Source organism: Mustela lutreola, chromosome 6 (genome assembly GCF_030435805.1).
Source record: "Mustela lutreola isolate mMusLut2 chromosome 6, mMusLut2.pri, whole genome shotgun sequence".
NCBI classification, from domain to species: domain Eukaryota; kingdom Metazoa; phylum Chordata; class Mammalia; order Carnivora; family Mustelidae; genus Mustela; species Mustela lutreola.
This window is the reverse complement of record NC_081295.1, coordinates 114,709,603-114,733,549: the sequence shown is the minus strand read 5'-3', so window position 1 is coordinate 114,733,549 and position 23,947 is coordinate 114,709,603. Positions and strand designations below refer to the sequence as shown.

At 34.4% G+C, this 23,947-nt stretch overlaps 1 protein-coding gene across 49 annotated transcripts in view; it reads right to left on the bottom strand.

Moving 5' to 3' along the window:
• RIMS1 (regulating synaptic membrane exocytosis 1) overlaps window positions 1–23,947 on the bottom strand; it is a 501,274-nt gene that overhangs the window by 108,673 nt on the left and 368,654 nt on the right. For 20 of the 49 annotated variants that reach the window (XM_059178417.1, XM_059178421.1, XM_059178423.1 and 17 more), the window contains one exon: window positions 7,459–7,568. In XM_059178417.1, coding sequence (XP_059034400.1) covers window positions 7,459–7,568 — 110 coding nt within the window. Of the gene's footprint in view, window positions 1–7,458; window positions 7,569–8,647; window positions 8,831–15,212; window positions 15,285–23,947 lie in introns of all 49 variants that reach the window. The other 29 variants (XM_059178415.1, XM_059178418.1, XM_059178428.1 and 26 more) reach the window with 2 other exon arrangements.

The following is a 23,947-nucleotide window of genomic DNA, read 5'->3' as shown; positions in this document are numbered from 1 at the left end:
GCCTATAAAGCAATTTTTGAAGTCTAAAATGTTATGGTCTCTCGGCTTTCAACATAAAAGAGGGAAAAGATAAATAACGTAGTATGAACATTTATAGTTCCTCAGTTAACTTTTCAACCCCAAGAATGTGTTATCATTATTCATACACTGCTTTTATTTTCTCAAATTACATAGTAATTTGAGGGACAAGCCAGGTATTAAAAGTATTAGAAAAATTAGCTGAGTGGTAAAAAACCAGGTCCACGGGGGGAGGTGGGACCCATCAGTGAGCCCCTCTGAGGTGTTGTAGGGGAGATGAGGCAGAGCAACCTGCAGGACTGGAGAGAACATGGGCTGCAGACTCAAAATCTGGTTCTACTGTGGAGGCAGCTCTGTGACCGTTGGCAGTCCGCTCAACCCCCTGCCTCTCTAGGAAACAAGTAATAATCCCTTCCTTACAACTGCACGTGTGGTTACTGTAATCAGGTGGTACTGAAAGCACAGCAGGTGCTCGGTAAGTGCTGTCTGAATGTAGAGCAGAGAACAAGGTCTCTGGAGTAAGGCTCAAGTGTAATTCCTTGTTCTACCACTTACCAGATAGATGATTGATGAAGGGTCAAGTTTTTAATCTTCTCAAAGCCTTAGCTTTCTCAGTTGAAAATTTACGATATTAGTAGTTACCTCTCAGATTGTTTTAAGAATGTGATATAATATATAGCTCTCTTAAGTCAAGTGTGACATAGAGTAAGTGCTCAATAAATTCTATCTAACATAAAAATGTTAGTAGTATTTAGTATCTTTGTTCATGTGCTTTACGAACATCGTATGCTGGAAAATTATATATTGGTCCCCTATAGTTAGGGTGACCAACCATCCCACTTTACCTGGAATTGTCCAAGTTCTAGCACTAAAAATCTTGCATCTGAACCTGATGCAAACCTCTCAGTCCTCCACAAACCGGGACCATTAGTCATCCTACAAGTTTGTTGGCAATCCATTAAAAACAAGCTCTCACGTATCATGCTTAGCGAAAAGAGTCAAGCAGAGAAAGACAACTATCATATGATCTCCCTGATATGAGGAAGTGGTGATGCAACATGGGGGCTTAAGTGGGTAGAAGAATAAATGAAACAAGATGGGATTGGGAGGGAGACAAACTATAAGTGACTCTTAATCTCACAAAACAAACTGAGGGTTGCTGGGGGGAGGGGGTTTGGGAGAAGGGGGTGGGATTATGGACATTGGGGAGGGTATGTGCTTTTTGAATGCTGTGAAGTGTGTAAACCTTGTGATTCACAGACCTGTACCCCTGGGGATAAAAATATATGTATATAAAAAATAAAAAATTTAAATTAAAAAAAAAAAAAAAAAAAAAAACAAGCTCTCACAAGGAGCCCTTTAGCTTATACTGTTGGCTGAGCATAGCTTGTTCCAGTCTTCCTCTAGCAGAGAGGACTCAAAAGGACTTAGTTCTCCAGTACAATCCATCAGAGAAAAGATCAGCTCATAGAAGCAGGGTTTCTATGCAAAATAAAACTGTTTCTTTCTTTTGGGGTATGTGAACCTAGAATTTGACTTGAAAATAAATTTCTTGAATTTGCTTCTATCCTTTCTGGGCTTCTCAAACTTTTTGTGACTGAGCAATAGTGTCAATTCCAGGAGAGCTGCAGCATCCTCTGCTGCCCTCTGCCTGGCTTGCATGCATTTCTGGGATGTGCCTCTTTGGCTGTTTTCAGTCCCATGGTCCATTCTGTGAAGCACATCTGTGTCCTTTGCACAAAGAAGACTTGGCAGAGTGATGACACATCTTAGCCAGAACACAATGACCTTGCAGAAATGTAATAATTGGTCATGCTCTGCAGTGAGGCTGTAAATGTATTCTTCATAGAGACTTCATGTTGGATAACTTATGAATTTTGTTTTGTTTTGATTAGCTAATTATAGCTTTGGGTTAGTAATAAAATATATGGGAGATCTCTCTACATGAGGAATTATTACATTTTTCTTTCTTTTGGCTAAATTAATTAGGTCATGACCTGTTTATAATATAACATTTTGATGTTTTTATCACACTAAAATTTATCATGCAAATCCAACTAAGTGCTTCTGAATCTAAGCACAAATGCATTGGCTGTATTTGAATCACTGGATCTAAAGTTGTGTTTCTGATACCTGAATTACAAATGCAGGATGGCCAGCAATCAGTGCAAAATCTAAGGACCAAGACATCTTGATCTTGCTGAATAACATTTTATTTTTTATTAATATCTACTGATTGGTTAGGGCGTCAGACACTTTGCCAGAATATGCATTTGCCAGAATATAAATTTATTTTTATAAATTCAAATTCAATAAATAATTGACTATGCCTCCCATTTCCATTCTGTGATACTGAGATATATAACATATACCTTAATACACTAGAAATTAGGGATAATATATTTGGGATTTGCGCCTATTAAAATAGGATATACTATAGTAGAAAGAGGTAAAAAAGTGAGATACCTGGGCTTCGTCTACCATTCATCAGCAGTGTATATAAGTATGTTTTATTAATCTCTCTGAATCTGAATTTTATCATTCATAAAAAAAGGGATGATGTTACTCACAGGACGAATTTTTAGGATTACTATATCAAACAAATAAATTCAATCATTAGTCCACAAATACTTAGTAAATGTACATTTATATGCTATATAGCATTATTTAATTTTTAATTATTATTAATAATATTATTTCATTAAGCTAAAAACTCATGTTCAAATATTTAGCTATCAGGCCAACAGTAATACTGAATAGAAAATGATAATGGGCAGCACTTGAAAGCAGGACAAGATATGCGTCTACTTGAAACTCAAGTCCAAAGACCAAAAACCAACTGTGATCCAAAAGATAATAAGGCCGGAGGTCACCACCGTGCCCAGCATAGCAGGCTGAGTGGTTCTCCTCCTCTGTCTCTCAGGAAGACAAAACTGGTGGTTGTTATAATGATATTGAGGCCAAAGAAATGACATTTAGGCTGTTGCTTTCCAGATGCATGACTGCAATGGGGGGCCAAACATTCTGTAATGTTGCTATCAAAAGAGAAAATCCAGAGATTTTCTCTTCCTTTGCAGCAGATACTACCCTGAATAGAAAATCAGAATCGAGGAGGAATGTAAACAAACAAACAAAAACATACAAGAAATATGTTATTTTTCAAAAGGAATTGTCATTGTAGATCAATTTTAAAACAAAAGCACTCTTAATTTTAATATTTTCCTCTTCGATGTGAATAGTACAAAATGCTTAACACCAAATGCCCTACAAAATCATTGCAGGGAGAAAATTACCTTTATAGCAAATAATTTTGCTCATTATTTAATAAATTATATAACATATTATAAAAGAAAAGGAATAATATTAAATGGTTAAAAAGTTACATTAATATTTACCTTTTGTGGAAGAGTTATATTTTTCTTGTTCTTCTATGAATTAAATGCACATAATGATGGAAACAAAAGAAAGAAATCAGCAAATTTATAGTTAGACACGGAAATGTGAATAAGCACAATGGCATGAATAATAGAAATGTACAACATATAATGTGACATGATAAATCGCAATGACAAACCATAAGGAAGTCTCAAATATGATACTAAAATTAATCAAAGAATGAATACAACAATTTAAAGATTTAAAATAAAAACAGAAACACTGAGAAATTAATGTTTGGCATTGAAAAATACATTGTGTGGCATTTTTTCTTGCCTTTTAAGAACTGCAAAATATTTCAGCACCGGTTTTTCCTAAAACATCCTGATTTTAATCCATTATGACTTTTTATTGCTAGTGTATTAAAATACAAATACTCATAACAAACATAATACTCATAACAAACATTTTTATCATTTCAAAAATGACAGCATTTCAGGTAATTTGAAATTTCACATAATTCATGAAAAATGGAATTCCAGTTTTTACTAGGTAGTAGGCATTTTCTTTTCATTGTGAAAATATTCAGTAACATTTTCCACAAGGAATAAGATTATCCTAATTTAAGTAGTCTTTTCTTCCTTCTCCAATTAATTATATTAAAATATCTCAAAGTGAAATTGTTCTTTGGAGAATGTAATTCTTAGAAATTTCATAAAGCTTTATATCTACCTCCTTATTTGTATACTATTTATTGAAAAATAATGGCCTACCTAGATATTTCTAAAGGGGAGTATCATCACAGTTTTAAGTCACAGATAAAATAACAGAACACATAAAATATAGCTGACACACCAAGTGTTAGTTTTCAAGTAATTTTTAAATACTTCTTTAAAAGATATCCAGTTGAGCACACACAAAAAATCACTTGTTTGGTTTCACAAAACCATACAACATTTTTATGCAAACAGTTATGTTGTTTTCAGCTTCACTCTCCATAAGGGCTATGTTGGAATACAACTTTGGAATATAATCAGAGAAATTTCTTAGAAATCTTTGCTCAATTGCCACAAACCATTAATTACCTAAATTGTAAGCCTACTTTTTTGGCTACTTTATCTCAAAGTCTGTCTTGTAATCACTCCTCTTCTTTTCTTGTAAGTCTACTTGAATGTAATCAGATTCCATGTAGCAAACAGGCTAGGATTTCTAATTTTTAAAAGAAACTTTAAACAACTTTTTCAAAAATTAAGTAAAAATGTCTTTTCAAAGGATGTGTTTGCCTTTAAAAGACCATATATCGCTTCTATGGTACAAAGATAGAGTAGTAAAACTGAATTACAGAAAACAAAACAAAACAAAACACACACCCAGTCAAATAATCTAATCATCCTGGCACAAATCCTAAAAACAATCAAGTAGGTCAATGTATCCAGAAAGTGTATGAATAACATTATTTTACAAGTACATCATGAAGTTGCATCACGATCCAGGAATCTAAACCATTTGAAATATTTGCTCTTACCAACAACTACTTATCATCAACTCAGTTCTTTTTTTCAAAAATAAATAAATAAATAAATAAATAAATAAGTAAATAAAACTAACTTTTGTTAAAAATTTTTAAAAATAGCAACAAAAAAGACGACTGGAAAGAAGGAAGCAGAGGCTTAATTGCAAATGAACTGCATTCAGCATTAACTTCATAGAAGATTGAACTGTTTAAAAAATACTATCAAAAGAAAAAAAATCCATAATTTTATAGCCCTACCAAAAACAATGAAATTGTTCATAAATTTAACGTGCTAAATTCTGGCTAATTTATGAATGAAATGAAAAGTTTACTTTTAAAAACATATTTTAGGACACACGAAGATGTCATGTCTGTTCAGTTTGAAACAGATCCATTATATGATGACGGCAGATGCTATTACATTTTCCCAAAGTCCCAGAGCACATAATAAAATCAAAAGTAAACCAGATCTGTTTTAATTATGGAAGAACACTTAGAAATAATAATACATGTTTGTTCTCATATTTTAAAAAGGTTTTATGTACATGACCCTTGAGACCACAAGTTTCAGGAAACTCAAGTAACAAAAAGTGTTGACTAGTGTATTTATATTAAATTTCAAAATAACTCCATCAATTTCATGTTCAGTCATTCCTTTCTTCCCACATCAATTCAATCCTTACAAATTGATGATTTCTCTGAAAGACAACTGTGAATAGGAATATCATAAACAGTAATGTTGATATTAACAATAGAACATAGCCTTTTAAAAAAACCCAAATCCAGCATACAATCCAACTGATTTCATATAAGCAATTCTTATTTCTATGGAAATAACATAACTACAGTCTCACTATAGAAGAGTTATATGGAGTACCCTTACATGCTTTTGAACCTATAGAGTGTTTTAACAATTGGAGGAAATGCAAAGAATTTTAGGAACCCGTGACTTTTTGGATATTGATCTTTAGCAAAATATGGCCACTGAATCTGTAGCAAAATTCCAGAATTTATGGTTCGTTTAGTTGTGCAACAGGAGTTCACGAATGGATAATTGAAATAAACACCAACTTTTATTTAAAGCAGTTTCATCTGGGCTATTGTTAGAGTCTTAAAAACGTTAATTATGAGTTATCTTCTCAAAATGTTCCCAGAAGAGAAAAGAAAGTTTGTGAAACACGCGAATTGAGAATTTCAATGAATTAACTGCTACCTTAGAAAAGAAAGTCAGAGTTTCACATGGCATCATAGATTCCTTATTAATTAAATGAATACTCTTATAACAACCCTGAATATTGAAGCATGACATATTAATGAGACGTATAATTTTTTAAAATAATACACATCCAGACTTTACCATAATAGCATTCCTCTATTAGTAAGTTGGTATTTCTTAAAGTCTATACTAGTTTTTCTAAAACCAAGTATTCTGTTTATATTCTCTGTCATCTCAGTCTTTGAAATAATGTATTTATCTTAGATTATTTCTTGTGATACATTTCTGTGATACACTCAGTAAGTTACTTCAATTAAGTAAGTAAAACACGCATGCAGCTCCCTCAATATAGAATTAAATAGAAGTGTCACATCATCAACAACCAACACTGCTGAAAAAAAATATTCAAAATGTCAACCTTTTAGTTGTTTAATGGGGATGAAGATTTTGAACACATGTTTTAAACAGAAGTCTGCTGTATTTATAAACCCAAATTAAAAATTATTTCAGTACATTACTAAATGGATACCTGATAATACTTGTGTGATAACATATACTGATAAATCTTTTCACCTACTAAGAAATGGGATAGACCTTGGGTCACATGAGGAAAAAAAAACCAGTAACTATTTTAACCCAGTATTGAAATAATCTGGCCCAGATAGTTTAGGGAACCTAATTTCCATTATCAAAACTCTCCTCTCTCTCTGTCTGTGTCTCTCTCACACTCTCTCTCTCTTTTTCTCTTTCATTCTCTCTCTTTTTAGGAAAATAAACACAACATGTATGTGCTTAAATAAGAGAACCTGTAAGTAAGGATGAACTGTTAAAAAGGATAAAACCCCAAATTGCTAAAATGTGTGCTCTAAGTTATTCTTTCTTCATAAAACTTGTATAAAAAACCAGGTTATTGCAAGTAAGTTAAAATAAAAAAAACACCGGTAAAGACTTCAATATGATCAAATGCTTGTTTAAAAACATTTTTAAAATGAGCCTAAATAAACCTTTTTCTAACCCATAAAATGCCATATCTTACTGAGAGTTTAAAAACTGTACTTTCTTTTTTTTTTTCCCCTTTGAAAAAAGGTATTTCTAGGGCTCAATTCATTCTCCCAGTCGATAATCTAAAATTCATTCATTCACTCACTCAGCAAAAAACAGAGTATATGCCATGAACCACTGAAACTTGGTTCTGGGAATAGAATTCTAAGACACAAAATCCTAGGATTCAGTAAACTACATAAATTAAAGTAGTATTCATTTAATAAAAGGTGTCTAAAAAGAGGTGATTCTCAAATCCAAGGTTTTTGGACAATGATCTCTCTTTATTGGATACCTTGTTCTATACTGCCGCTTCTCACTGGCACCTGTGGGAGCTGTCGTCCCCTCCGGTTGCTGAAGGGTGTGTCTGCAGGAGGATGGGTTGGACTTGCTTGTCTGTGCATTCTGTGGGCAAAAAACAAAGGGGGAATGAAATGGTGAAACTCCAAGAGGGCCTGACAAATACCTCTCCCCCCTTCCTGTTACTATTAAAACAGACATAAACCTCCTAACTCAGCCTTTGGAAACAAAATTAAATGCTTTTGATGATATGTATAAAAGAAATACTATTAAAAGGGGCTAAAAGAGACAGGGTAACATCTGTCACACATTTTCTGCATAACAAATTCCTGAATTGAGTAAAATGAGACTTACTTCTTTGAATTAACTTACATATGAAGTTGTGGCTTTCCATTAAGTTATCCATGTTTGGTAGTGCTGAACCAATGTATCTACTAACAGCCTCTGAATCCTAACAATGTAGATAAATTAGTTTAAAAAGGCTGTTGTCTAAATTGCTACTATTAAGTCAATTATCATAAGTAAAATCATTTATAAGTGATTAGAATACTTCTAGCTGTAGACTTTTATAAAAGTTACCATTCACTTGTTGTTTATTTTTAAATTGGAAAAAATTGACAGTACTTAAACAAATAACCTTGGCTATAAAACATACTGGTGCAAGGATCAAAACTACAAATATAAATTTGAGAAGCGTGCAGATACATTACTACTGCACAGGAATAAGCTGACCTCCATCTGCTGGCATTCAATTTTTTAAACTGAAAAACTTTTAAACACTAAGATTTAACTGAACACGTACAAAAGATTTTTGTAAAGAAATTTCTCTTAGACTTTTGAAAGCAAATACACACTTAATTTTCCAGGCAACTGCTCATAAAGAATTTTACATCATTAAAATAGATATAGATATATATGAATATGCCACAAACAGATGGAAGGACATAAAACAGCCAAATTTAATTTTCAATGATAGCTAATTGGCAGGAACTATAGACTATTATCAGCACAGTGAAGATAGATGCAAGTAATAGAGGATGTGGGAGAGGTTGAAGTGCCACAAAGAAAGGATTAAAAATTATGGTGTCATAATGAGTGAAAGCATCAAGTGCTCAGGAAAGTACAACACCACACCAACACCCGGAGGCAGAACATGAATGCTGGGCTGGACACTGAATAGCGACCTTGTCAGAAGTGGAGAAGGTGGCGCCGACCCTCCGGGGGCAAGGTGGTGGGTAGAACACAGTGTTCTGACACTAGAGTGCTCACTCGACCTTGAGCGAGCGGGATGTTTTCCCCTAAGGACTGGCTGATCAGTCGCTCTTAGGGCTGCGTATCCCCTTCTAGAAAGGCATGGTGGGAGAACCCTAAAACATTAGGGCCAAAAAAGATCTTCAGTCAGCAGGTTCACATTAAGTTTGATACCAACACATTTGTCCAAGGAGAAAACCTGGTTACTCTTACAAGGCAGCAACTTTAAAAACCAGAAGAAACCCACCATCATGCAATCACTGAAATGGAATTCAAAGGAAACTGACAAGTTATTGCAAATACATGCCATGTGGTTTTTAGAGGACTAATCCAGATTCCTCCAATGTAACAAACCTCTTGTTAAGTTGTACAAGGGAAGAGACTTCTGTCTCTTGGTTTTTACTGAGCTGCATCTCTAGTGCCTAGAATACAGCCACACAGAGAGCAAGAACTCAATACAGATACCTTGAGTGAATGAATAAATATGATTAGAATAACGAATACAGTGATACTTCAAGCACTTGCCTTCAAGAAGAAATAATGCACTGTAGGACTCTGTGTATACTTTTACAATGCTCATAATTTTAATCTGCAATAGGAAGTTTATTCCAAGTAGGCTGCAAAAGGAAGATGTCTTCGAGGTTAATTTAAGCAGACCAACAAATTAAAATGATGCAATAAGATGGAATATGTTTCCTTATTGAACTGACTAAATACAAATGGCTGATGTATGGATAATAACATATCTTCTAAGATTAAAAAAAGTCTGAAAAGATATTTGTCCATATATTAACAGTACCTTAATATAGGGTTCAAAATTTTTATGAAGCCAATTTATGAACTAAGGATTAAGAATTAAAAACTGATAAGTATCTTGTTTAAAACAGATACATGTTTTTGCCTTTTAAAAAAATCATTTCCAGTATGTATTTTAAATAAGATGGATGTTTAAAATACCCAATATGGATTATTTTTTACAGTGGTAGAAGCAAAGGGATAATACCTCATCCTTTTTAAAACAATGCTATAAATCCACTTATCAAGTGATTTGAAGTGTGAGAGTAAAAAATAACATATTGGTCACCAGAAGTACTTTAATTATTGAGTATTTTATTCAACTTGTATTTATATTGACAATTTTTCTTTTATTTTTTTATTTTTTTTTATTTTTATTTTTTTTTTTTAAGATTTTATTTATTTATTTGTCAGAGAGACAGCGAGCGAGAATGAGCATAGGCAGACAGAGTGGAAGGCAGAGTCAGAGGGAGAAGCAGGCTCCCTGAGGAGCAAGGAGCCCGATGTGGGACTCGATCCCAGGACGCTGGGATCATGACCTGAGCCGAAGGCAGCTGCTTAACCAACTGAGCCACCCAGGCGTCCCGACAATTTTTCTTTTAAATAAAATGATTTTCACAGCTATAATTATTTTAATTCAGGGTATCTCCTCTATTTCAGCACAATAAAATGGGAAAAATATACAACTTAGAACTGTAATAAAGCTGCATTTTTATCTTCTTGACCTATGGATTAATGCTTTATTAGGCCCTAATGCAAATACTGAAACCTGGACTGTTGTCTCAATTTATAAATTAAAAGAAAAAAGAACTAACAATACATATTAAGACTGTTCATTCATTCTCAATTGACTTTTCACATAACTCAACCCTACAGCATTAATTTATATGGAAAGCACTGCATGATCAAGTCCTTTCCTTTGTAAAGAAAGAGTTTTTATCTATTACTCTTCACAAGCTATTACCATGAAAATAAACTTCAAGCCATCCTTGTTTGAAATACACTTTCTAAGTTGGTCTAAAAAGTGAATACGGTTTTCATCCTGGTACTGAGAAATTGCATTTCAATTTCACTAAAATCTTACTTCATTTCTTCATAAGAACTAAAAGGACTACTTAAATGTGACTTGAAATATAAATAAATTAGGCGGACCTTATATGGCACCAAACTGAATGGTAAAGATATAAAAAGCAATTCTGGAGACAAATAAATGGCTTTCTAGGTGAGAAAGCCAATACTCACATATTATTATTTCTATAACAGGTGAGTATTATACAGCCTGAGACTCTGTGACTTAGTGTTCCCATCTCCAAAGTCACAGGTAGGTGGGCAGGGTCTGAGGACACCTTGCACAGTGCTTAAGGTGCATCATTTAGCACCAGATCTGTTTCTTTCTTTGACATGAACTAAAAGTCCCACAATGACAACAGTCCCTGCTGCCAGCTGAACTGTAACAAATACAAAAGCACAGACCGAAGGGGCAGCATCAGAAACCACTCTGTCTGAGGAAGAGAGGAGGGTGGCAGTACGTCAGAATTCCAGGAAGGAAAACTGAGGAGAGTGAAAATGCAAAACATTGAGAAGAGCAAGGTTTTGGAGGTGAGAGATAATGGAACCAATACAGTTCATTTCAGACTAGAGGAAAGGCGAATCAACCAAGAAATTCTGAGGTACAGGAGTGAAATGTTGGGAATCCAGGCTGTTGAGCCTTGATGTTTCAGTGGAATGGGATGGGTTAAGAACGTTAAGGTTGCAAGAATGGAAGAGATGGGGAGCCACCATATTAGAGAATGGAACAGGGAGTGCATGGGAGATAGATAAAATGACAGTCACAACTATTCTCTACAGAGCATTAATATGGAGCCAGGCACTGAATGTCTGTGTGTACGTGCACACATACATGTATGTTCTTTCTTGATATTCTTATAACAACTCTGAGAAATATAATTATTCCTATTTTTTAGACAGAAAAACTGAGGATCATAGAGTGACTTGTACAAAGACAAAGAGCTAAGGTGTGGTAAAAGGACCCACACAGATCTACTGAGTGCCAACACTTGCTTCCTGTGCTACCTGTTGAGATAGGCTCTCTTTCTATATCACAAGATGAAAAATGGCAAATCTTTGGATATATTGTTTATATTGTAAACAAAATCTAAATATATATTCAAATGTCAAATTGTCTGACAAGAGTTAACAGATTTGTCTCCTGAAAGTCTGTAGGAATAAAAGATATGGGAAATGGTATTTAATGAATACTTATTCCATTTTATAGACCTGTAAATAGCCCAAAATTTTTAAAAACAAAATATAAGACTTCTAGAGCAAAATTCTAATGAAAACCCAAGTATATCTGAAGCTAGTTCACCATCTCCAAATGTGTATCTAAGTATTCACTGAGTCCAGTCTATGCCTACTCTCTTCACCCAAGACTAGTGTTTTGACTTGAACTTAAGTAAAACACATTTCTTACCAAAATCTGAAGTTGTTAATTCAGGCATTCCTATTGTTGCAATAGTTAGTGTCTCCTAATGCAGCTTAAAAATATAATTCTTTTTTTATGGCTTGTTAAAGGATGGACATGCACGTGGTATTTAAGGTTAACTGTTCAAAATGGTTCCTTCTGTAATGGCCATTAAGGGCCTACACATTCTCCTTCCAATAGCACCAGCACAACATAAAATGCATATATGTTGGGAAGCTTTCCTTCTTAGAACTGCCTAATCCCAAATACTAGTCCTGACAAAACATCCCCTGGATAGGTTGCAGAGTACAGGTTCCACAACAAGAAAAGTCACTAGAGTAGAAAGGGGAAATGACCTGCTACCAAGCAGGTCATATAGCTGAATTCGTATGAGAGTGAAGAGTCAGACTTTTACTACAGAGCTCCTGAGACATGTAAAGCACTGCTTTAAATGCTAGGCACAAAAGTCAGATACGAGTTCTGCTTATCTTCTGCCTATAACTAGTCACCATATTTGTCAAAATATTTTCTTACAGCACTATTCCCCATAAGGCCAAATTTGTTAAGGCCAAGAAAGGGCCTTCAAAATGATGACCGTTAAATAGTAAATTTTGCCAGAAGCCAAGGGGTGACTGTGTAATATGAATCCTTTGAGTATGTTGTTAACTTCCCAAAGACCTTGAATCAATGTCCAAAGCATTCACACTGTAACCTCAATTCACCTGTAGTTAGATATCAACTCATGGTATCTTCTAAAGTATTAAGAGTGGCACAAACCTAGAAAATCCAGGCCAATTCTTTTGTAACTAGTTATTCAACAACTCACTTAAAAACCAGGCATATCATTTACACTATATTACAAATCAATGGAGAGATTTAATTATAATCAAACAAATCTACACACTTAAAAGGTTTGCATTGTCTATATTAAAACCTGTTAGCAAAGGAAATAAAGTGAGAGTAATATGAGTATGGTCCTTAAGCAGCAAATACCTGACTGGGAAGCAATCAAATTCTTGCTACACTTTTTGCAGGGATGGAGGATTTGTGTTTATCTACAGATAGTTTCAATGTTGTAGAGGAAACACCCAAATATTACTCATTTGTAGTTAAGCACCATTAGTTGATTCTAGAATCATCTAGCATTTTATAAAACAGTATCCAATTGTCAAAAAGACTTGTTCATTGATATATCCTAAATAAAACTGCATATGGTAGTCACTCAACTAGTAACTGTTAAATGAATTAAAGCCTGAATGGAACAAAAAGAATAAGACTTGGAGGAAAAATTTCAATCATGTCGAAGTAATTGAAATTCTGTCTGTCTCTGAGGCAGACGGGCAGTGTATGGTTGAAGCTTAAAAACTTGTCTAAGCAACTCAAGTCATTTATAATTCTAGTAAAGAAAGTGCAGTTAACTGAGTTGGCATTAAAGAATATGTAAAAGGAACATAATACTGTTTCATTACAGGCTATCTATCTATCAATCATCTATCTAAAGTGCTAGAACTTTGTTCTTCATTCCCTTTCTCAAAGCATAGCTCCTTTGTAAAACTGAATTTCTACTGAACACTCTCTGAATTCTCTAAATCCTTGTTCTATTGTAAATTAGAGTCCCTAAACTGTCAATATCTCCATAGATAGTAGCTAAGAGTAAGCTCCATCCTCTCTTTATCCACACTCTTTCACGTAACTAATAGCTACTCATTTTTCTTTTCTTTTTTTTTTTTTTAAAGATTTTATTTATTTACTTGAGAGAGAGACAGTGAGAGAGAGCATGAACGAGGAGAAGGTCAGAGAGAGAAGCAGACTCCCCATGGAGCTGGGAGTCCGATGCGGGACTCGATCCCGGGACTCCAGGATCATGACCTGAGCCGAAGGCAGTCGTCCAACCAACTGAGCCACCCAGGCGTCCCATAGCTACTCATTTTTCTGATCTCAACTCAGAAGTAGTATCTCCTGGGAAGATTCCCTCTTTTGCTGTTCCCTGTTTTATTCCTTGAACTTAGCACATCGCTTTGCACACATCTTTTAAATGACTAACTGAATTGTTCAGAGTTTATTTCAATTAAGTCTACTGCGACAGCCTAGTGGTGACTTGTATCTGCCCTTGGAGCTTCCAATCCACCCTACAAAATGTTGTTACAGTGATCTATAATTTTGGAACTCAAAGCCAGTCACTAGCCTCTCAAGGCCATCAATGGCTCATGGAGGTATAAAGCAGAAGCTGAAATTCTGTTAAACAGTCCACAAGGTCACGTGTGACATAACATCTAACGGATTTCTCCAGCTTTATTTTCAACGCTCTCTCCCATCTCCTGGAAGAACTCGCCCTCTCAAAATATGGATCCCCCAAACCAAGAGTAAAGTTTAAGCCTCGGTGTTTTCTCATTTGTTTTTTTTTCTTTCTCATGGAATATTTTCTTCACATCTACTTTCATATATCTGGATTTCGCTCAGGTTACACCTTTTATGAGATATCTCCTTTCTGCACTATACTCTTTTTCCTGTGTTTTCACTATATCTTGTGCATACCTTTATAGTAATAGCTATAAGACTTCAGTCCATTCTTTCATTTACATCTGTGTCCCCCTGCATGTTCTCAGTGCTTTTTTGGATGAATGAATAATGTGTTAATGGGACATTAGGTGTTTTTTTACAATTATGTAAAATAATGTATTAGTATCTTACACCAAAAAAAAGTAAAAAAAAAAAAATTATAAAGTTAGATGAATTACAAAGAAAGGTCAGTAATTCCTTTAATTTTTATATTAACTCTACAAATATCTTTCATATACAAGTAGAATCTTAGATGTACTTGCAGAAAAGAGATTTAAAGGATGACATCATTCAGATAAATAAGAGACACTCAAAATATTTGCATATTCCAAGTATTATATTCATTAACATTTAAGAATCTCAGAAAATCTCAGAAACAAAATATTAATGTCCTAATATGTAAACAGTAATGAGCACAGATATGGTCCTCTTTAGTAATCAGCGTGATGACTAAGAGACATATCTGAGATTTTTCTTAAACCCTAAGATTTAAGGGCCACCTTCAGATTACCCTCCTCTTGTTTTTTGAGGCTATTCCCATATGGGAGATCTATTTACATGAATGTCTTTAAACATCACAGGCTATGTTTAAAAACTGATCATGTAAAATGAGAGTTTAAGGCACCCTGAATTTATCGGTTGAAAGAGAAGATGGCCACACAGCACAACACCAAGCCTACCTTTCTGCATCAGAGGCAGTGCCTTTCCTAGTCTGTTTTTGGATGCTAGATCTTTCAGACTTTCTGGAGTGCCTGTGGAATGAAATGTTAAAGAAATACAAAATATATGATGAATACAGCTACAGTAGTTTCATACAATGATAAAAACAATAGACATGAAAAATGACAACTATCTTATTTAGATGGTTTTGTCAGTCAGTGCTTTTAAAAATAAAAACAAAAAATAATAAATAAAAATCTGAACTGGAACTGGTGGGAGACACAAGTTGCCCAACAGGAGACCCAAGAAGCGGGGATTCCCTTAGTTTAAAAAGGTTTGTCTGCAGGAATGATTTAGTATGGACCCCCACTGAGCAACTTTGCCTCTCCTAATGAATAAACAAGTCCAGGGGAGAAATGGAGCGAGGACAGATGTGATGACAGCAATGGTTTGGGTGCTGAAACACTACAAAGGGGACGTGTCCTCTGCGCTTATGAGTTGAAACAGGGTGCTGCAAGAATTTGTTGTTTGTTATTCTTCTCCCACAAAATATGAGAAGAAAAATACCACAATGAAATATGCTTCACGTAATCATTTTAAATCAAGTATTAAAATTATATCCTGTTATTATAAACATGCTTTTGAAACCATATAGCATTTTAAAAAGCTGATTACATATCACCAATCAAAGAATCAAGGTCTCAATTTACTCCATGTCCCAGACAGAGATATATATATATAACATTTGGAACTTGAAATGCATTTTCCCAAAGAAATGTTTCTATAGAGAGCTTACCTCCCTAAGCAGCAGCTCATATATACTATTTGACCTAAAATGTGTCTCGCCTACTATGTATTTGAAATAAATATAAAATATTATGGTCAAGAAACTAAAACTATTACTAAAAAGTCCCAGAGAAACATCGAAAGTAACATGCATTTTAATCTTGATAATTTATATTTTTCTCTCAATAGTTGATTCTTTACAATTTATGCTTATTTTTCTTTCCTGATTTCACTTCCTTCCAACGACAAAGAGACAACTGTCATTCCCTACTAATGCCAGATAATCAGTGTCTCATATATGCCAAGCCCTGCTCTCCCCACTAGAAATACACGTCAAAGTATGAAATCCAACGGGTGTACAGACTTCTGGGGCTGCTCCTCTCTCCCCGTATCTTTTGCTATTGCCCAAACTGGGTCCATCCTGTGTTGCCTTTCTAATTCAGGGCTTCAGCTGTGTGTCTTCAGGCTTTCTGTTTCCACGACGTCTCACTTTCATCTCACAACTGATAAAAAAAAAAGTATTGACGCAGAGGAGAGAAACATCTCTTGCTTACCACTGTCCTTGAATTATTGGAAAAAAGGATATATGGAAGGATATCTCGAGGTCAGGTACTGACTTATTAACCTTCATGACAATCCTTTCAGGTATCATCTTTATTTCAAAGATAAGGAAACAGGCTCAGGACAAGCCCACCCAGTAAGAAGTAGACCTGGGATAAGAATGTAGATATGTCTAGCTCCTAACCTGTTTCTGTCATGTACTCTCAGCAGAGAGAAGGGAGGAAGTTGGGTCTGATATATGTCCTTGGGGCTGCACCCTTCCTCAAGAAGGGAAGAAACTATGAAATATGGGGATAGGCCTTGGAAAGCACTAAGAGATTATATGTCATATTAAAGGAATATCTCTGATATTCTTGTTTACTTTGTTATCTTGTGATGAGGAAGGGGCACTGTAGTGTGTAGAAGACTGGAGAAGTGCATGGCACATGCCTGAAATCGATGGGAGGTGGTTGCTGGGAAGGAAAGCCAGTTCCTAAAGCACACAGAACACAGGCATATAGATAGCAGGAGAAGCTGCTGGAGGCCCGGTAGGCATCTGAGCTCAAAAATTTTTTTTTTTTTTTTTTTTTTTTAGCTCAAAATTTAAAAATACCATTATGGGGAGGGAGACAACCATAAGAGACTCTTAATCTCATAAAACAAACTAAGGGTTGCTAGGGGGAGGGGGGTATGGAGAGGTTGGTTGGTTCTGGACATCGGGGAGGGTATGTGCTATGGTGAGTGCTGTGAAGTGTATAAGCCTGATGATTCACAGGCCTGTACCCCTGGGGCTAATAATACATTATATGTTAATAAAAATAATTAATAAAAAAATACCATTATGGGAAACTGATGCTTTTTTAATGACACTTTTAAAGCTCTTCAGACATTATCTTAAACATGTCAAGGTAAAGTTGAACCCCACCAGAGGCCTGTGCTGGTGGTTTTGTTTTGTTTCCATCCTGTAGAGCAGAGGAAGTGACAAGCTAATGTTCACATTACTGGACCACAAGAGTGCCCAAGGACTGAGAGGACAAATGTTTCTTTTCTCATATTCAGCGGAATGAGAGCAGAGTTTTAGGTCAATTCATGAAACTCCTTGTCATAAAGGTTCTCACCCATTTATTCATTCAATAAATATTTGCTGAACATGTACAGAAGCTAGATTGTTCTAAGTGCTTGGTATATGTCTGTAGGGGAAAAAAAAAGCTTTCTGCCTTTAAGCAATTGATTTTATCTGTAGGAGAAAAATAATACACAGCAACAACAAAAAGCCCTCAACATCTTGAGGGCTTATCCCAGATTTATTTCTTACTTAAATTATATAGTATAATCAAAGGTGGCAAATACTAGCAACAACAAAAAGAATACCAGAGCCAGGAGGATCAGAAATGTGTGTGAGGGTACAGTTTGGGGGCAGATGCAGAGTGCCATCTTCAGCAGGGTGATCAGGGAAGGGTTCCCTGAATAGGTGACATACGGTGAGAAGGGGGTTAGCCACCTGTATCTCTCATGGAAAACGTATCTCAGGAAAATGAAACAGCAAGTGCACAGGCCCTAAGGCAGATGTGTGCCTGGTATGTTTGAGCAAAGTAAGGAAACTGGAAAGGGAAGTTCTGAGAGGGAGAAGTCAGATGACAAGTTTGGTGATGGTGGGGGAGGGAGAGGGGAAGAGTGGGGGCGGGGGAGGAAGAGAGACATGTAGAGTCTTAGAGATTCTCGTACAAACTTTCTACTACTGTACAACAAATAGGCTTATGGACATCTTGTAGAACTTGCGTGTCTTTGTTTCTATCCCTACTATTACTCTTTCTAGATTCGATTGAGACTTGACTTCTGTAAAACTTTCAACTCTCCCTCCTCTTCTCATCCTTACAATATAAAACACTCACATGCTAGACTGATTATCCCAATAATCCATAACGAGGGCAATGACAACCACGACAATGCCAATACCAAGGACAGCTAACACTTAACGGAGAACTTGCTGGGTGCTTACATGACGGCTTTACCTGCACTAACTCATCTATAATCTCACCAGTCTTGTGAGGTGGGGACTTCTTTTTTTTCTTATCCCGTTGAAAAATAAAAATATTGAGGCTTAGAGAGATTAAATAACTTCCTCTAATTCACAAAGTCATTACATATGAAACCATGAGGTGAAAGAAGACTCCACAATCTCAACAGCAGTGAACACAGGCATCCACGGCAGAGAAGACGCCGGAGCCCCGTAGTTCAAAGCATGGACTGTGGATTCAGCCCGTCTGGGTTTAACTACTGTTTCTGTCTAGCGAGGTGATTTTAGTCAAGATATTTAACCACTCTGTGCCTCGGTTTTGCATTTTTTGTTCTGACCTGTGAAGTGGAGATAATACTGACCTCTCACAGACTTGCCAATTCTACATCAATATCGCTCAGTACTTGTGTTACAGTTGTGACATTACAGAGAACAAGGGTTTGTAGTAGTTTGGGAATTTTAATTACTCAGAACTAGCAAGTGGTAGTGCTATGAAAGTATTATTTAAACGGATAATAACACATATCTGTTTCTTTTCTTTTTTTTTTTCTTTTAGGCACCAGGAAAAATTATTGGTTTTTTTTTCCTTTTTAGATTTCTTTTATTTATTTATTTATTTATTTTTATAAACATATATTTTTATCCCCAGGGATACAGGTCTGTGAATCACCAGGTTTACACACTTCACAGCACTCACCAAAGCACATACCCTCCCCAACACATATCTGTTTCTTAAAGGTAAAGACTTTTGTCTATAGCAGTGCCAAGCTCAGTCAATATTCTGTAATCAGATGACAATAACTCATGAGAGGTTCATACATCTAAATTTTTATTCATTTATTTATTATTATTTTATTTCTATTTTTAACCCTCTTGTTAAGAATGACCTTTTTTTTTTTTTACCTCTCCAAATGCTATAGAAACTTACATTTACTTACCTAAAGATTTCTATGAAGGATAGGTCTTCATAATTCTTTTTAACCACTTAAAATCTTCAAATTGAGTTACACTTAATTGTAATAATTCAGTGTAAAGCAAGAATACAGAATAGAAAATTCTAACGTCTTTTCCACTCCAAATCCTAAGTTATAGCTTATATTTTTTAAAGATACCTATTTCTTAGAATAGCTGTCTTTAGCTATTTCTTAGAATAGAGGTTTGTGATATGTGAAATAGGAATGATTAGAACAAACAACTTATATTTACATACTACTACACTATTAAAACTACTGATCATATGATCATAAAATGAATCATAGTGAAATGAGCTATATTCTACCTTACATTACTCTTTCTAAGTTCCTTGTGATCAGGAATGGCATCTGTCTTGAGTTAGCACTGTAACATCAATACCTAGCACATGGTTGCTGCTCGTAAGTATTTATTAAATGCATGGTTAAAAAAGTAATTATTTTGAGTATTATCCTGTAATTTGAGAGTTAAAAAAATTACAGTAAGTAAAAAAATAACTATAGTTATAAAGTTCACTTTACATCAAATTAAGTAAATTTAGAAATAGAACTTTTCATTGTTTTCTGGGCTTCAGTAAAATACAAAATATCATAAACAAAAAATGGCATTTAGTTATTGACTTATACATCATGAAGTGTCAGTCATTATTATTGGCCCCTTATATGCTTATCATGTTGCAACAAGGCAGCATAGACACAATTTTATTCTTAAAGGGACACTAGTATTCAGCTAAGCCACCTACAACTACCTAAATTTACAGATGAGGAAACAGAGTCCCATAAGGTTTAAGTGGCTTATCCAAGGTAGTAGTGGCCTTAATTATTTGGTGAGGACACCACCATCACGTCCTCATATACTTTGGTTCTCTGCCCATTCTGCCATCCAGTGACTTGAATGATTTGACTTTACTGGAGGGACCCCTGGAGAGAAGTGAATAAAACAGGGTTATAGCATTTCCATTATGTCTTACTTATTTTGGGTTTTAACATGTTTTGTTCTATTAAAAATTTTTATCATTTTATTATTCATAAAGAATGTTTCTTTGGTCTAGACATGCATGAATCAGAAATACTAAGCTTTCTTTTCTCTTCACAACTTAATCATTATATGGTTTTAGCTTTATGATCCTTAGTTCACAGGGCACAAATAGAATTCTTTAAAAGTTATAAAGCTACATTCAAATGGAGGTATAACAATTATTTTATTATTAAATCAAAGCAAGAGTAAGTAATAATCAGAGAAGTGGGAGTGTTCTTAATTAAATCTAATTTTTTCAAAAATCCATTTTTAATTATTGTTCTATTAATTTAAATGCTAAGACATAAAACGTACTAATGAAGAGAGGTAATTGTTAAAACCTATTTCTGTGCTACTTTCCTTTCCTCTTCAGTAACTAAATTCAATTATAGCAATTCCCTGAAGACATTGATAAATACAGCTTTTCTGAAGGTATTAAAATTCTACTAAGTCTAAAATCAATATGTTAATAAAATAGTAGTATTACTTAAGACTACTTTATTTTAAAGATTTTTTTTTTTTTTGAGAGAGAGCGTTGTGGGGGAAAGGGACCAAGAAAGGGAAAGAGTCTTAAGCACACTGGGTGCTGGGTGGGGCACCCCACACAGGGCTCCATTTCACGACCCCGAGATCCAACCTGAACCCCTGAACTGAGATCAAGAGTCATAAACTTAACCAACTGAGCCACACCCTTATTTAAGATTATTTCATAATAAAATGAAATTACGTTTGTTTGTTTTGTTTTGTTTTTACACCCACAGCATTTTAATTTAATTAGAATTAGCACAGATATCATAAGAAAATATCTGTATATATGCTGGCTAACTACCTAGATGGCTGATTGTGGAATGCAAACGTCTATCATCTTGTCTCTTCATAAGCTTAGTAAGAAAACTTTATATCTGAATAGAATCTACCTAAGTAAGAAATGTCCATATGCAGTGAAGATGGCTGCATATGATTAGGATGTGTGCACCCTTTTTGTACAGTATCGATATTTATGTATATGACAAGAGCTATTAAACAGGCTTAAGTATTTTAGTGGATGAGTATATTTCACTCATTCAAATAAAGAATATTTTTGAAAAGCACAGATAACAAAAGATGTTATCAAGCAAATAAAAATGGTAAGTAGATACTGAATTTGTAAATGGTTCTACATTAACTCTGCATCACTCTGGCAATTGCCATGAACTCTGGAAGTAAAAAAGTAGGTGACCTCTTTATTCCAGATATATTTTTAATGTAGAAAGAATATTCATTCAGTTTGAATCAAAGGAATCCATCTGACACTTTTGGTCAGAGATTCTAATACGCAATTAGCTGCTACTAAGTTACAAGTGTGGAAAACTATACAAATGTGATTATTTACAAAAAAAAAATAGGACCTACTTTAGTGACTCAGGAATTAATCTTTAATACAGTGGGATGTTTTACTTGTGGCAATAATTTATTTGTTGCCAACAATTTAAAGTCCTTGAAAACAGGGTTATTTCATCAAATATTTTTAGTATTTATTTAAGTCACACACCCTAAAGATGTCATGTATAACGATGCAAAGATATTCTCAATCAGACGGAGTTTGCAACTTCAAGCTAATGAAGTGTTAAAATACATCTCAAAAATTATCAAATAAGAATATATTGCATTTTCCTGAAAAAGCATTTATGCCAAGAATATTTTAAAGTAGAAGTAGATAGTAACAATTATGATTACTTATACTAGCCTTTCACATTTAAGAATGATTGATTCAACTGTGAGCACTAAACTCAGAACCTTGATGCTTCAGGGATGTATTAAAATACATTCTTTTCTAACTTGAATACAAAAATATTGATTAATCTGAAGCCACAAGAAGATGAAAATCTTACTAAATTCACAAACAGAATTATGTATACTCAGGTTCATAAGTTACTTTTTACATGTTAAAACAATGCCATTTACAAAGAGGTATTTTGTTATTGGAATGATTATATTTTAAACCATCTTCACATTTTTAGTAATAAAACTGCAGGGAAACTTTCCCTACAATTTTATAGTCAGAATCATCCCCTGGGATTCTAAATTTATGTATTTTTTCCTCATCATTGTTTGTTTTAAATATTCTATAAATTCTAGGAAATCTTCCTAGATCAAGAAAAACCTGCTTCCATGTTAATTCCAAATAAATCTATTACACAAATTGAGATGACATCAAGATTGTTTAAAACTGAAATTAAATTGTGAAAAAATGGTATGTAAAAGTCGTGTGTGTGTGTTAAAAGTCGTGGGTGTGCAGACATAACCTCAAGTATATTTATGCTGTAAGAAATAAGGGGGCAACTAAATGCTTTCCAACTTAACTAGAGAACTGTCTTAAGCAAAATTTTTTGCTTATTTTCAAAATAATCAAATAGGACCTTGATTTAAGACATCCAAAGGCTGATTATATAAACTGTCACTGATTTTAGAATATTTTCCTAGTTGTCAGTGATCTAGGGCAAAAGTCAAATGATTCCCAAATCATCATGAGCTTTCAGTGTCTCCAAATCTGATGTTATCTTCCCTTCTTTCGGAAATTGGCAGAAACTTCTGAAAAAGTAAATAACGCTGATAAGAGGTAAAATGCAAGTGTTAAGTTTTGCCTAGTGGCTGACATGGTTATCTACAAATATAGCATCTGTTGATTTAGCTATTTTTCTGTCATATTTATGGGCACATATTATTTCTATATTTTAGTAAAAGTTTATTGTAAATAACTTTCTGTTCTCTATAGTAATAAATCATAGTATCAAGCCATTTAAAATATATGCTTTTTGGTTGAACATAGATCTTATATGCAAATAAGTCATAATAAAAAATAAAATGTATATTCAGAATTATGTATTAGCAAAACTTCCTTGGTGATCTTATCTAAAATGATCCTTTCTGGGCGCCTGGGTGGCTCAGTGGGTTAAGCCGCTGCCTTCGGCTCAGGTCATGATCTCAGGGTCCTGGGATCGAGTCCCACATCGGACTCTCTGCTCATCAGGGAGCCTGTTTCCTCCTCTCTCTCTCTCTCTGCCTGCCTCTCTGCCTACTTGTGATCTCTCTCTGTCAAATAAATAAATAAAATCTTTAAAAAAAAATAAAATGATCCTTTCTGCTCCTAAAATTTACTCATAAAGTTATGTATACAATCTATGAAATCAAATAACATAATTAATTCATATGTCATTAAATGACAATTAATTTCCATCTCATGTATATAAAAACTGTGAAACTATTATTTGGACTTCCATTTTGCTTAATTTGTGGCCCAACAGACTTACATCTATATTCATTATAAATACTGTTATATTTAATTGTCTTGTACTCAAATAGCATTACATGAGATGAAATTTACTGACTCATTTGTCTGGAATAAAATCAAAGGCTTTCTAGAACTGTGTTTTATAAAAGGAA